General features: G+C 42.1%; 1 protein-coding gene across 3 annotated transcripts in view; it reads right to left on the bottom strand.

Annotated features, from left to right (window-relative positions):
- Window positions 1–15,025, bottom strand: part of SEPHS1 (selenophosphate synthetase 1) — a 32,727-nt gene that overhangs the window by 15,450 nt on the left and 2,252 nt on the right. For 2 of the 3 annotated variants that reach the window (XM_008150430.3, XM_054716562.1), the window contains exons 2-6: window positions 13,826–14,095; window positions 5,206–5,309; window positions 3,721–3,828; window positions 2,637–2,791; window positions 84–174 (exon numbers count right to left, since the gene is read on the bottom strand). In XM_008150430.3, the coding sequence (XP_008148652.1) occupies window positions 84–174; window positions 2,637–2,791; window positions 3,721–3,828; window positions 5,206–5,309; window positions 13,826–14,018 (651 nt within the window). In that variant the 5' untranslated portion in view covers window positions 14,019–14,095. The remainder of the gene's footprint in view (window positions 1–83; window positions 175–2,636; window positions 2,792–3,720; window positions 3,829–5,205; window positions 5,310–13,825; window positions 14,096–15,025) is intronic. The other variant, XM_028158931.2, reaches the window with a different exon arrangement.

Raw genomic sequence — 15,025 nt, 5'->3', positions numbered from 1 at the left:
CTCCAAATCCCACAAGGAAAACCACCACAATCCCGAAAACTTCTATTCAGCTCCCCTCGCCCCCTGCAGGCATGGCTACTCACAATATCCAACCACTGGTGCACAGCCACGGCCACTTGCGTCCCCAGGGGTTTGGTCAGAACCAGCACGTCCCCAGGCACTGCGTTATCTGGCCTGAAAAAAAGAACATGGGCATGGTCTGGGAAATTAACCAAGGAGGTAAACTCATCATCAGTTAAATAGGAGAAAGAAAAGGCTGGTAAAAAACAGTGCATTTGCAAGCACTTACATTTAAGCCACCACAACCAAGTGTTGCAGCCTTGCAACTTGCTACTGAAGCTACTACTACTACGGGAACAAAAACACTGAAAGAGAATAGAAGAGTCTGCCAATTATCTATTAGATCCAGCCCTCCAATAAAATGTATAAAGAAGCAAATCACTTAGCCTTCAAAGGCAAAAGGCCTGATCAGGCCCTGATTCAGCCATGCTGCTGTGTAATTTTCAATACAGACCCACCATGCTTCTGAGGCAATAAGACTTCAGAAACAGATTGTTTCTCAGACTGTGAGATTTGGCTCAAATTGTGGGTCTAATGTTTTGGTGATTTCAGCATCAAAGTTTCAAACTCAGACTGACCAGTAGTAAGTTTCACACTTGGCACTCAGATTACTGAAGACTGGTACAAATGGTTGTCTCCAGGGAGGGAAACTGGTGATGCCAGATGAGTGAGGGACTACATGGAAAGCCTTTTATACCTTTTGAGTTCTGAGCCATGTGAACACAGTGCTTATCAGTACCTATTCACAAAGTCAGAGAAACAAATGGAGTTTGTACTTCCTTCAGAAAATAGAACAGGGTGGCTTTTCTTAACAAGACATGAAATATGGGAAGTGATAACTGGTGTTAAGAGAGAAACTTCTCCAAAGATCTAGAAATGGCTAAAAAACACACTAAAAGGTATTTTTTAGCCATTAAATATCATTATCATTAACCACCAGGGAGATGCAAATCAAACCACTGTGGGTATCACCTCAACCCACTAGGATAACTATTATAAAAAATAAAATAAAATAAAAACAATAACAAATACTGGAGAGAATGCAGAGACATTGGAATCCTCCTACATTGCTGCTGGGAACCAGTTTGACGGTTGCTCAAGTTAAACAGTTGCCACATGACCCAGTAATTCTTAGGTAAGAGAATCAAAACATATGTTCATTGCAGCATCATTCATAAATAGGTGGAAATAACCCAAAGATCTATCACCTATGAATAAACTGTGGTATGTCCATACAATGGAACATTATCTATACTAATAAAAGGGTAATATGCTAATTAGACCAGGTGACCAGACGTGGCCATCTTCCAGACGTCACGGTGGTGGGGGCCGAGGCAGAGGCAGTTAGGGGCGATCAAGCCGGCAGGGGAGGGTAGTTGGGGGCCATGAGGCCGACAGGGGAGGGCAGTTGGGGAACATGAGGTTGGCAGGGCAGTTGGGGGCATCAGGTGGGCAGGGCAGGGCAGTTGGGGGCCATGAGGCTAGCAGGGGAGGGCAGTTGGGGGCCATCAGGCCAGCAAAGGAGGGCAGATGGGGGCCATCAGGCCGACAGGGGAGGGCAGTTGAGGCCATCAGGCCAGCAGGGGAGGGCAGTTGGGGCCATCAGGCCGACAGGGGAGGGCAGCTGGGGGCCATCAGGCCGGCAGGGGAGCAGTTAGGTGGTGATCATGCTGGCAGAGGCGGTTAAGGGCGATCAGGCAGGCAGGCAGGCGAGTGGTTAGGAGCCAGCAGTCCCGGACTGTGAAAGGGATGTCAGACTGCCGGTTTAGGCCCAATCCCGCAGGGACATCCCCCGAGGGGTCCCAGATTGGAGAGGGTGCAGGCCGGGCTGAGGAACACCACCCCCTGTGCACGAATTTTGTGCACCGGGCCTCTAGTTCAGCCATAAAAATGGATGAAGTACTGATATATACTATAACATGGATGAAACTTGAAAGCATTATGCCTAAAGAAGCCAGACACAAAACACTACATATTATATGATTCCATCTATATGAAATGCCTAGAATAGGCAAATCCAGAGACAGGAAGTAGATTAGTGGTTTCCAGAGAATGGAGGAAGGAGGGAATTGGGAGTGACTGCTTATGGATATAGGACTTCTTTGAGGGGTTGGGGGGAAGAATTGATTGGTATATTCTGAAATTGGATAGTGATAATGGTTGCACAATCTTGTGAACACACAAAAAAACCAATGAATTCTATACTTTAAAATACTGGGTTTTATATTATATAAAATTTCGCTATATTTCAATTAAAAATATTAATAACTTTCAAAAACAGAAACAAAGTACTGATACATGCTACAAAATGGATGAACCTTAAAAATATTATGCTAATATTATGTAAAGTAAAAGAAGCCAGGACAGCTAAGGGGAATGGGGTTTCTTGTTGGGGTGATGAAAATGTTCTAAAATCGACTCTGGTGTTGGTTGGAAAACTGTGAATATTACCAAAGACCATTGAACTATATACTTTAAATGGGTGAATTTTATAGTATGCAAATTATATCTCAATGAATCTATCTTAAGAAAAGAAAGAGAACCAGGCCAGGTGACATGGAACAAAACCAACTTACATGATGAATTCATTGGGCTGGCAGACAGTTGTAGCCACTCCTCCCAAAACAATCCAGGGGTTTAACACTGTTTGTCCGCCCGTTACAGATGTTCCTGCCTCCTCTGCTGCATCTTTAAAACCCTGTATAATTAGGGGCATCACTTTATCCCTTTCCTAGGGTTTAAAAGGACACAAAGTAAAAGTCACATAATTCAGTTCAAAACCAAGAAAAGAGTCTACACTTGTAGTTATAAAGAGGATCATAAAACCCTAATGGATGTTCTTAAAGTTCACAGACTATACAGGGAATAAGGGAGATGGAATAGTTTACACTAGCCATTTTATCAAGAGAAGAGCTGGAAGATATTCTCGGTTACAATGTGAACGAAGCCCGGACAACAGAGAAATAAAAACTGGAATGTGACTGGGTGCACAGGGCTATCCGAAATCTAAGCCAGCTCTTTAAATGGTCCTTAAGAACTCCAAGACTCATTTAATATGCACCCAGCACCCTCCCCCAGAGGGCTGTGTGCAAACAATGGCTTAAATGCACATTTGTGCTGGCAGAAAAGGGCCTGAAAACTCTCATTTTTAAGAGGCAGGACAAACTTCTTTTAGGGGACAAAAACAAGTACCTTTCAAAAATAATCTGAGAGAATTCCTCCCGGGTCAGAGAACAGGTACAGGGAGCAAGGCTATAGATACTGCCAGGTAAGCACGGGAACACACGTGACACCCAGCCCCATCACTGTCTTACATCAGTGCCCAACCAGCAACCAAAGGGCCTGGCCCCTGGGGGGCCGCATGCCCTGGGTCTGTAAAGCTGGTCCAGTCCACAGGCCTGGCATGAAGGTGCTGTTACTGTGTAAATGTCTTGGCTTTAGTCTACCCTGAAGAAAGGGAAGCAGGTGGTGGAAATGAAAATATGAATAGGCCAGACTACTTTAATTCACTAATAACTGCCAAAAAGTGGAGAACAGGATGAAACATGGAAGCCATGCAGCCTGGGCTCCTCACTTTACAGATGGGAAAAGAAGGGCTGACCAGCCAAGTGAAGTGACCAAGACAACAGAGAGTAAGCAGCTGGCCCATCTCCTACTTACCCTATCGGTCATTTTATTACTGATTCCAAGGAGCATCAGCATATTGTCACATTCCGTGACCCCCATTGCATAGAGGTCACTGAGTACATTGGCACATGCTATCCTGCCCTGGAAGAAAGCAGAAACATGAAAAAGGGCAAGAGGAGGACGGGGACTTTCCATGTGTTGAAACAAAGGGAGCCTACGGAATACCTCCCGAGAGAACCCAGGTACTTTCCAGGAATAGCAGCTACTGGTATGGGGTCCTGTTTCTGTGATCTGCAGTCTGGTTACTATCCTCAATCACAGAACCACTAAGCCATTCATTTTTTCCAAGTTATTCCCGTTCCCACCTTTCTTTCTCAGACAATTACCATTCTAAATACTGGGAGAAGCCTACAGTTTATTTAGATGGAAAACAGGGAGTGGGAAGATGTCAGGGGGAGCAAGGTTGGAGGGATAGTCTGGGAGGAAGAGCTGTGGAGTGAAAACAAAGTGTCTGAAAGAAAACTTGGAAACAGCCATTTATCCTAAACATATTCTAAAAAAAAAAAAAGTGAACTTTACTGATTATAGAGAAGATAATTTCTATACACTTGGATGGAGAAATTTTTGTACCTTCTTTTAACTGAGGCAACAAGTGGTTTACAACTTGGGTGCCAAGTGCTGGTTAGGGCTACAGTGGTTTACTGCCCCTTCTGTTCTGGGTTCTCCCAGATGCTTTTAGCAGATGCTGGAAATGAGATGAATTCTGGTTCTAGCTACTTTTGCCACCTAGTCAGGTGGGCCACCTGGGGTGTGGCATACCTCAGTCTCTCAGGAATACTGCTTTAGAGGAGAGAACAGATGGATGTGTGGAGGGAAAACAGGTTTCTATTAACCTGTGTGCCTGTCACTGGCACCCCACCCCCACCCCCATTTAGCTGCCTCATGGCCCAAGTCTCTATGTGTGCAGCTTGATCCCAGTGCCCTTGGCACACAGGAACTTGGATCCAGCAGTTCAGACAAATCTTCTACACAGTGAGTATAAAACACAATTGGGGGTGAAAATGCCTAGAATCAGAATAAATGGTCAAGAAGTTAAATTGTGATGAGCTCTATTCTGGATGGAAACATCTAGGATTAGACCTATACAGGGTATGGCAACATCTCTGGCCTGAAACACAGGAATGAGGGTTTACAAATATCAAAGAAAGAAAAAAATTACAAACATGCCAGTCAACAGACACTGTTAGTAGACAGCAGGTGTTCTTGCACAAAAGCAGCAGAGGGATTTCTGCCTAATTGCTCATGTGCAGTACAAAGGGTGAGCAGGAAATAGATCAAATGGTTGCAATTGCAGGAGTCATATCAGTGGTGGGATGAGAACAATTTAAACAAAAATAAGGACACACACACACACACACACACACACACACACACACACACACACACACAACCCCAGCCACAACCCAAAACCAATTGAACAGCAGTTCAAGATGTAAAAACATATTAGGTCCAACTTACCATCATGTAAGGGTCATCGACGATAGGATAAATGTAATCTGTGGTTTGCACCAAGGAAAGACCACCATGCCTCAAAGGAATGACACAAGTATCCATCCCAATGCCTGCAAAGATGGAAGTCATCATAATCCACAAGTCAATAGGAAACGCCATTTCATCTTATGCCATCAGTGTTCTGAACAGGAGAGTTTTGTATGAGATACTTATGGAACACTGCATGCTGCCAATACAGCAATGTGTTTCCTATCAAGAAGGATAGCTGAAACAAATGTGAAACATAACTAGCTAAAGATAGAAGAGTAAAATTTGTTAGACTTGAAGACTCACGTTCAATATGCTATAATTTTAGCCCTTAATGGTGCCTTGAACAGACTTTCCTTTGTATTACTATATCATGTGACTGGCACCATATAGAATTTCTTTAAAGATGAGAATAGCATAAATGGAGCTTGGGTTGTTTTATCTATAGTTGATTTTAGTTTATCTTTAGGCATTATTCTTTTCCCAACAGAAAATCTGTAAAATATATTACACACATAAAATGGTAATATTACTTCCCCATTTTAGTTAAACATGAAAACAATTAGAAAAAAGAAGACAAAGCCAGAATAGGAATCCATCATTTCCAACCAAGCAAGTACGTAAACACTGTAGCACCTAAAAGCATTTTTAAAGAGGAAACCTTACATATGTCACTTTTAAATCCTACCTAATAACAGATAAATATGCAAACTGACCATACCTCCGACACACCCACAAGCCACGCCCACTATCCAATCAGAGCGAGTATACAAATTAACCCAACCAAGATGGCTACAGCCACAGAGAGCAAGGTTTCCCAGGTAACAGAGCAAGCCAAGCTTTCCGCCTGCCATTGCCAGGCCTAAGCCTCCACTCAAGCTACAAAGTTTCAATTATAGAAGGTAAACAAATTCAAACAGAAATGGCGGCAGAACAGAGCTTGAGAGAGCAGGCCAGGGTTGCCCCTGGCAACAGGGGAAGCAAAGCTTTCTGCACACCCTGGCCGGGCCCACCCGCTTAAGGCAACAAAGTTTCAATTATAACCCCAACAGAAATGGCTGCCAGCGGCGGAGGGAGCCCCAGGCTTGGCTCTGCTCCAGGCTACAAAGTTTCAATTGTAGAAGTAAAATAAATTCCAGATACCAGGGCCTCTGCTTGGGTAGCCAGGGGGCGTAGCCGGCCTGCAAACCACCACAGGCCCCTCGCTCAGGCCGCCCCATGCCCCAAGGGAACCCCACCCTGATCAGGGACACCCTTCAGGGCAAACCAGCTGGCCCCCACCCCTGTACCAGGCCTCTATCCTATCTAATAAAATAATACTATGCAGATTGATCATCACTGCAACACACAATATAGCTGCCCCCATGTGGTCAAAGATCCTGCCCCCATGTGGACACAGATGGCCACCACAAGATGGCCAGCAGGAGAGGGCAGTTGGGAGGCACCTGGCCTGCAAGGGAGGGCAGTAGAGAGGGACCTGGCCTGCAAGGGAGGGCAGTTGGAGGTGATCAACCCTGCAGGAGAGGGCAGTTAGGGGTGACCAGGACAGTAGAGGAGGGAAGTTGGGGGCAAACAGGCTGCAGCAGAGTGGTTAGGGGGTGATCAGGCTGGCAGGCAGAAGCGGTTAGAGGCAATCAGGAAGGCAGGCAGTCAAGCAGTTGGGAGCCAGCAGTCCTGGATTGTGAGAGGGATCCCAGATTGGAAAGGGTACAGGCTGGGCTGAGGGACAACCCCCTCCGTGCACAAATTTCGTGCACCGGGCCTCTAGTTTATAATATGAAGGGGGGTGGGGGAAATGTGCTAAAAAGGCTGTCACAAGTATTTCAATTTATTAAAATCGTTGCTAAACATCCTATATAATAAAAGGCTAATATGCAAATTGTCCCATCAACCAGTAGTTCAACCAGCAGCAGGCCGGCCAACTGCCCATGTCCCCTCCCCCTGGCCAGGTTGGCCAGACCCCACCTATATATATATACACACACTAAGTGGCCAGATTATTAGGCGTTCAGAGATCATAATAATCTGGCCACTCAGTCTATATCCAAAGAATCCAGAAACACTAATTTGAAAGAATATATGCACCCCTATGTTCATTGCAGTATTATTTTAATAGCCAAGATTTGTAAGCAGCCCAAGTGCCCATCAGATGAGTAGATAAAAATCTGTGGGGCATTTACACAATGGAACATTACTCACTTGTAAAATAAAAAGGAGGAAATCCTACCTTTTGCAACAGTATGGATGTACCTGAAGAATATCATGCTCAGTGAAATAAGCCAGTCAGAAAAAGACAAGTACCATATAATTTTACTTACATTGAAATCCAATGAACAAAATAACCTAACAAACAAAATAGAAAGAGGCTTATAGATACAGAGAATATAATAACAGCTCTCAGAGGGAAAGGGTTTTGAGGGACTGGATGATAAAGGTAAAGGGATTAAGCAAAAAAAAGAGAAAGCTCATAGTATGGTGATTATCAGAGGGAAAGATAGGTGGAGGGAGGTAGAAGAGGGTAAAAAGGGGATAAATGTTGATGGAAGGAGATTTGTCTTAGGGTGGTGAACACATAATACAATATACAGATGCTGTGCTACAGAATCATATGCCTCAAACCTATATAATTTTAAGAACCAGTGTAAATTCAATATGAAAAAAATTAATGTTTGTTTTTTTCTGCACTGCTCTGTGTTAACCTCACCTCTAAACATACTGAAGTGATGTTTACTTAAGTGGCCATCATTTCCAAATAGTCATTCTTTTTCCTCCATTTACCTTCAGAACCCTCCTCTCACCCTGGCAGCTGGGCTCAGCTGAAATGCTTCCTCCAATCTGAACCTCTGTCTAATTTTCTTCACAGTGGAATGACAGCATCTTCTGGCGCCCTGAAACACTATACCTTTGTATAATATTTAGTATATTCATCCTGTTATCTACATATATAAAAGCCTAATATGCTAAGTGTCTGACCGGTCAGTCAACTGTTCGCTCAACCAGTCACTATGATGCACACTGACCACCAGGGGGCATACGGTCCAAGTGGTAGGTTAGCTTGCTGCTGCGGTCTGGCCAATCGGGACTGGGCAAGATGGGCTGGACACACCCTGGAGCCCTCCTGTGGCCCCTCCCCAGCTTCTAAAATATTTCTTCTAATTAATTTCCTTTCAATGTGCACGAATTTGTGCACCAGGCATCTAGTTTAGAATAAAATACAGATAACTGATAGGTTGAGATATAATTCTTTTCCTGAAATTAGTTTAGAAACCATTAAGACCAGATCCTGTAAATTATATTTCTTTAAAAATCATCTGTAATGCAGGCATTTTACAAATTCAATTTGGCCTTCCCACCAAGTAGGCTGAATAGAGTACTTTCCTACACCTCTCTCAAAAGGATACCGCCTGCTCTGACTTCACCTGTGCAGTCCATCAACCAAAGGCAGAGAAAAAGGCAGGATGAAGTACAAAAGGAAGCAAGGGGATGCCACCCTCTCAACTCAGAATTCCAAAGGAAACAAGAATAAATCACATTGAACCAAATGAAACCAGGACTTATGTACCATTCATATTTTCCATAAGTAAAATGCTGAAGCACAACTATCTCAGCACCACCACAGCAATATACCTAACAGAGCCCAGGATAGAGGGGCACCTTTTTTTCCCCAGGTCTTGGTCCATCATTACTAATGCAAAATAAAATCAAGTTTATTAAAAAGTCACAAACACTGTGAAGACAGACTGATTTTTCCCCCCACTACACCAGACAACAAACTCTTGGTGGGAGATTGTTAGGAAATAGAGTTTAGTTTTAGAATGGCAAGTCTCACAAATATGTGACAATGGAACCCACTTTCCCAGCGACTGGTTTTCGTATGTATTAGACAAGAATGTGTGCAATGACTCATTTAAAGCGTATATATGTATAGACTCTCAGAAATTTCATTTAACAACTGTTCTTTAGCATTTAAGTGGAAATAGAGCAAGAATCACATTTAACATATTGATTATCCCTACACTGATCATTCTACCTGGTTATTCCGAGTGTATGACTATTTATTTTAGAAATTAGTATAGATTTTTTAAGTTTTCACATAAACTACAGGACTACAGAAAGAGACACTAAAAACAGTCACTGAGCCCTAGACGGTTTGGCTCAGTGGATAGAGTGTCAGCCTGCGGACTAAAGGATCCCAGGTTTGATTCCGCTCAAGGGCACATGCTCAGGTTGGGGGCTCGATCCCCAGTAGGGGATGTGCAGGAGGCAGCTGATCAATGATTCTCTCTCATCATTGATGTTTCAATCTTTTTCCCTCTGCCTTCCTCTCTGAACTCAATAAAAATATATTAAAAAAAACAAACAAAAAACCCCCACAGAAAATAAAGATATAATCTATTCAAAGCATTACAGAATTTACATTATTTTTTAAAAAGTCGCTGAATGTCAGCTTTAAATGTTTCTAATTTCAGTAATCTTAAATTTGAATTACATATATTTGATTTGTAAAGTTTTAAATTTCTATTTATAACTAGCATCAGAGCATTTTAACTGATGACTCATGAGCATTTTCCGAGGGCTGAATAGAAGTTCACATTATCCCCATTTCTTCTTTCATAAGCTACTAACTACATGTGGTCATGGTGCATGTGAAATGTGTTTATTCCAAATAGAGATGCATAGGAAGTGTAAAATACTTATCAGATTTTACACACTTAGTACCAAAAACCCCAAATCTCATGTTTTATATTAATTGTTGAAATAATATTTTATATGATTGAATGAAATATATCAAAATGAATTTCACATAATTCTGTTTTGTTTTGTTTTAAATGTGACTACTAGAAAATTTAAAATTACACATATAGTTTACATGTTTCTTTCAGACAGTACTGGCCCATAGTAATTGGTTTACAAATCACCTATCAAATTCAAGGAAGGAAGAAAGTGTGAGCCTGAGATGGGCCTGAAAGAACTAGACAGAATATCAAGGTGAAAGAGAGAGGGACAATTCAGGATGAGGGCAAGTGGGAACAAAGGGAAATGCCAGGAGTGGAGGAAGGTTCTCAAGTACCAATCTGAGCAGTGTATGTTCAATTATCAGTGGGGAACGGAGAATTCTAGTTTTTCAGCAAGACTGAAAACATCCATCAAGAAAACCCAAATCATCATACCATCACCAGGCATGAATACTTGACAGCTCTTAAGTACCAGACAATAGATGTACCAAGTTCTCAGATACACTTATTTTAACATTTCTTTAGTTAGAATACATCTAGTATGCATACATTTAACAACAATGTATGGTTTGTCCTTCAATTAATAGCATCTTAGAATACAGGAAATATGACCACTTTTAGGAAAAAATTTAAAAACAAATAAGCATATTTGTGTGGATGAATTTATAGACAAACATTCATACATACATTAATTCATAAACATACATATGTAAATTATATATATAATACATGGTGCATGTACAAACAAGTTCTGGTACAGTAATTTACTATCCCATTGTATAGATCAGGAAACTGAGGCATCAGGAGGATTAAAAACATGCAGAGTAACATTAGTGACTAGTAAGTGACTGTGTCAGGATATAAATCTAGATATGATTCCAAAGTAAAGTTATGCCATCAAGATATACCACTCTGTACTCAATTGCTTTAATTTACTTCTCAAAATCCCTATGTGACCAAAGCCCATTGCCTTTGTGTTCTTTTCCCTGCCTCTTCCCTTGCTGGTGACATCTGCCCCTTTTGCCGCTGCTAAGGATTATAGATGGTGCAGCTCCTCTGACCACTTTGAACACGTTTGGACTTAGAAACCAGATGACAGAGGGCAGAGGAATGGGAAGATGTGGATTCCGGATCTGGACCCTGGCCAAGCATCATGAGGCTGCTGAAAGGAGCAAATGATCCTACCCCTACCCATTATCAAAGCACTTAACGGAGCACGGCACGCCCAAGTGCTCAATAAGATCAACAGAGGGAAGTTATAAAAAGAAATTATTACTTTATCCACAAGGTTTTTAATTGCATTGTTTTTGCCCCATTCGGCAACTTATTTTTCTTAACAAAGTTATTTAAGAGTTTTTTCAGTATACAGATGCTTCTCAACTTATGATGGTGCTACATCCCAATAAACCCATTGTAACTTGAAAACATCCTGTCAAAATGCCGAACATCATAGCTTAGCCTAGCCTACCTTAAACATGCTTAGAACATACACAATGAATACAATGTAGAGTATCAGTTGTGTCCCTGTGTGATATCCTGGCTGACCGTGGCTGTGGCTCACTGCCTAGCATCAAGAGAGAGCATCATACAGCATATCGCTAGCCTGGTTTTGAAAAGATTGGAATTAAAAATTCCAAGTACAGTTTCTACTTGAATGTGTACTGCTTTTGTACCATCATAAAGTTAAAAAGTCATGAAATGAACCGTCATAAATTAGGAACTATTTGTATTCTTACTTCTTGTCAAGTAAGCTATTATCCAATCCAATTCATTCATGTGGTATTTCTACACACTCAGACATCAGCTAGATGAGGATGTTTCAAACTGAGCTCCTGGGAGTCCTGAGGACCCTAGAGTTTGGGCTGTGAGCTTTCCTCTCTCCTAATCAAAGTCACTCTGCTTTTATCTATTTTGTATATTAGGGAAGAAAGGAGTACCCTCGGTTGAAACCAGTGTTGTACTCACAATATGATAATGGGTGAAAATAAGGAAAATAAAAACCTTATGTAAGGCCCTGGCTGGGTTGCTCAGTGGATAGTGTCGGCCTGTGGACTGGAGGGTTCTGGGTGTGATTTCGGTCAAGGACGCGTGATCCGTTTAGGGGCTCGAACCCCAGTGGGGAGGCGTGCACAGGGCAGCTGAATGATGGTTTTCTCTGGTCATTGATATTTCTCTCTCTCCCTCTCCCTTCCTCTCTGAAATCAATAAAAATATATCTAAAACACACACACACACACACACACACACACACACACACACACACACACACACGACCTTATGTAAGAAAGCTGATCAGCCCTGGGCGTTGTGGCTCAGTTGGTTGGATGGCCAGTTTGATTCCCGGTGAGGGCACCTGCCCGGGTTGCATGCTTCATCCTCAAGTAGGGGGCGTGCAAGAGGCAGCTGGTTGATACGTTGCTCTCGCATCAATATTTCTCTCTCTCCTCCTCCCTCTCTCTCTCAAAATCAATAAAAATATGTAAAATGCAGTAAGAACACTGTGCAAATATCTCTCCTCAAGACTTCATTTAACTTGGCCTCTCAGAAGCTTTAAAAAAATAAAATAAAAAAGAAAGTTGACCAAGCCCTAGCCGGTGTTTGTCAGTGGTTAGAGCAGCAGACTGCGGCCCGAAGGGTCTCAGGTTTGATTCCAGTCAAGGGCAAGTACCTGAATTGTGGTTTGCTCCCTGTCTCCAGGGCAAGTGCCGGAGGCAACCAATCGATATGCCTCTTTCTCACATCAATGTTTCTCTCTCCCTCTCTGAAAAACCAATGGAAAAAATATTCTCAGGTGAGGATTAACCAAAAAAATAAAATAAATAAATAAAGATGGTAAGAAAATAAGAAAGCTGATCAAGTCACACACTCGAACTACAAAACATCCAGATTCCCAGAATACACGCCAAGCATTCAAATGGCAAAGTGATCAGCCTTGCACCATGTACTGACAAACCACACAACAAAAGCTAACAAACAATATCCCAATAACTCAGAATTTCTTTCTGAGACCTACGTTTGGGAAAAGGCAAACCACTGATGACATTGGGAATTCAGTGAAGAAAACAACATGGCTCTCAATTCCAGATGACATCTGGGGTCAAGAAAAGATTCAGGCCTGTCTTCTTCCCCTCTGTGTCTGGGACAGCTTTCTTCTCCCTCCTGCCTGCAGGGACTTTTCAAGCAATGCATATTGAGGAGAAATACCCCAACCCCGCCCCGCAACCCAGTCAAAACTCTCAATTTACAATGATACTTAAGCGCCTCCTTTCCTAAGGCAATGAAGAGAATGCAAGCATTTTAAGGGAAAGTTTAGGATAAAGGCATCAAGGAGTTTCTGCTTAATCCTCAGCTAACCAGAAAAATCAATTTAATAAAAAATGCTTTTACTGTAATATGTCTCAATCATGTACTTAATAGTTTATAAATGGTTAAGGCACATTTCTTGATGATTTTCAAGTACTTCCTCCTCCAAAAATTATAATAATGTAAGTTACTATTGCTTCATCCTTTGAGTCTTTCTTTTCTTTCTTTTTTTGTTTAAAGTTTATTTTTATTGATTTCAGGGAGGAAGAGAGAGAGAGAGAAACATCAATAAGAGAGAATCATTGATTGGCTGCCTCCATGTCCTACTAGGGATCAAGCCCACAACCTGGGCATGTGCCCATGTCTGGAGTCAAACCAGGGACCCTTCAGTCTGTAGGCTGATGCTTTATCTACTAAGCCAAACCAGCTAGGGCCTCTGAAACTTCCTCAGAATTTTTTTTAAAGGCAACATGGAAGAAGAGACGTCTGGTTTTTTACTCTGACTATACTGCAGCCAAGATGCTTTACTCAGAGAAATAGAGAAACAATGGTTCACATACCAAGCCTTGGCATAACTGCTCCCAGGAACTGCTCATCTTCTTGGAAGTGGTTCTCTTGTAAGGATTCCAGCAATTTCTGCAGGACATCTTGGGGCACTTTGCAGCCAGTGCCCTTCAGTTCAGTAAATCTTGTTAATCGGAAGCTCTTATCCAATTCATAACTTTCCGGGTTAAAAGACTCCCGTGTAGACATGGTTCTTGGGCGTACACACCTCACAGCTGGGCTCCTCTCCTCCCTCTTTTAGTCCACTGGTTTCTTCACAGATAGACCTGAGTATCATCAAAACACAGACACCATTAAAAGGTTTCTCACTAGTATCTGCCAAGAATCAAGTGAATACATGAAAGTGAAAAGTAAATGTGAAAAGGACTATAATCAATAAGACCACTGGGAAAGGATGATCTGAGGCTATAACAGTTCAGTCACTGTGAGGCATAAACCAAATTTTTAAAGTGACTATACCATCACAAGCATCTATATATATAAAAGCCTAACATGCAAAGTGTCCCCTCGGGAGTTTGACTGACCAGGATTTCTATCGCTTGCTATGATGTGCACTGACCACCAGGGGGTGGCGTGGAATGAAGGGAGGCCCTGGCCAGCAGCTGGCAGCCACTAGGGACCCTACCGGTGCACATATTTCATGCACTGGGCCTCTAGTCTTCTACATAAGATCTGATGTTTGTGGCTCTGAGGGGCAGCAAGACCCCCTCTGAAGACGGAACTAGGCCAGCTGGTTAACATGACACAGTGCCATCTTGAAAAGTCACAAATGCTTCTAGTGGGAAGCATTATGAGAAAACATCTAGTCACTTCATCTGTCAACCCAGAAGCACTGTGATTTAGAAATTAGATGTTCTGCTAAAGAGACTTTTCTGGAAAACTTTTCTGATATCTTTGCTATATCACATAGAAAAATAAAGCACCTACTAAATACTTTGCAGGAAAAGGACACTGATGAAAAGGCATTTGATGAAATTCTTCATGATGCTAAATTCAATTTTAGAAAATTGAGCCAGAAGTATACAAAACGAATAGGTCATCTCACTAAAGAACACAACTTGAAAACTGGAATGGCTGTTGAACACAACAAGGTTGAAGAGTGGCGTAAAGTTTTAATGCAGTGCTAGTTCCTAGAAAGCAAACATCTGCCCAACAAACCTGTACACACACATCACTGACAAAATATGCTACTGCAT

Source organism: Eptesicus fuscus, chromosome 5 (genome assembly GCF_027574615.1).
Source record: "Eptesicus fuscus isolate TK198812 chromosome 5, DD_ASM_mEF_20220401, whole genome shotgun sequence".
Classification (NCBI taxonomy): Eukaryota; Metazoa; Chordata; class Mammalia; order Chiroptera; family Vespertilionidae; genus Eptesicus; species Eptesicus fuscus.
The sequence above is the reverse complement of the archived record's forward strand: the minus strand, read 5'-3'. Positions and strand labels throughout refer to the sequence as shown.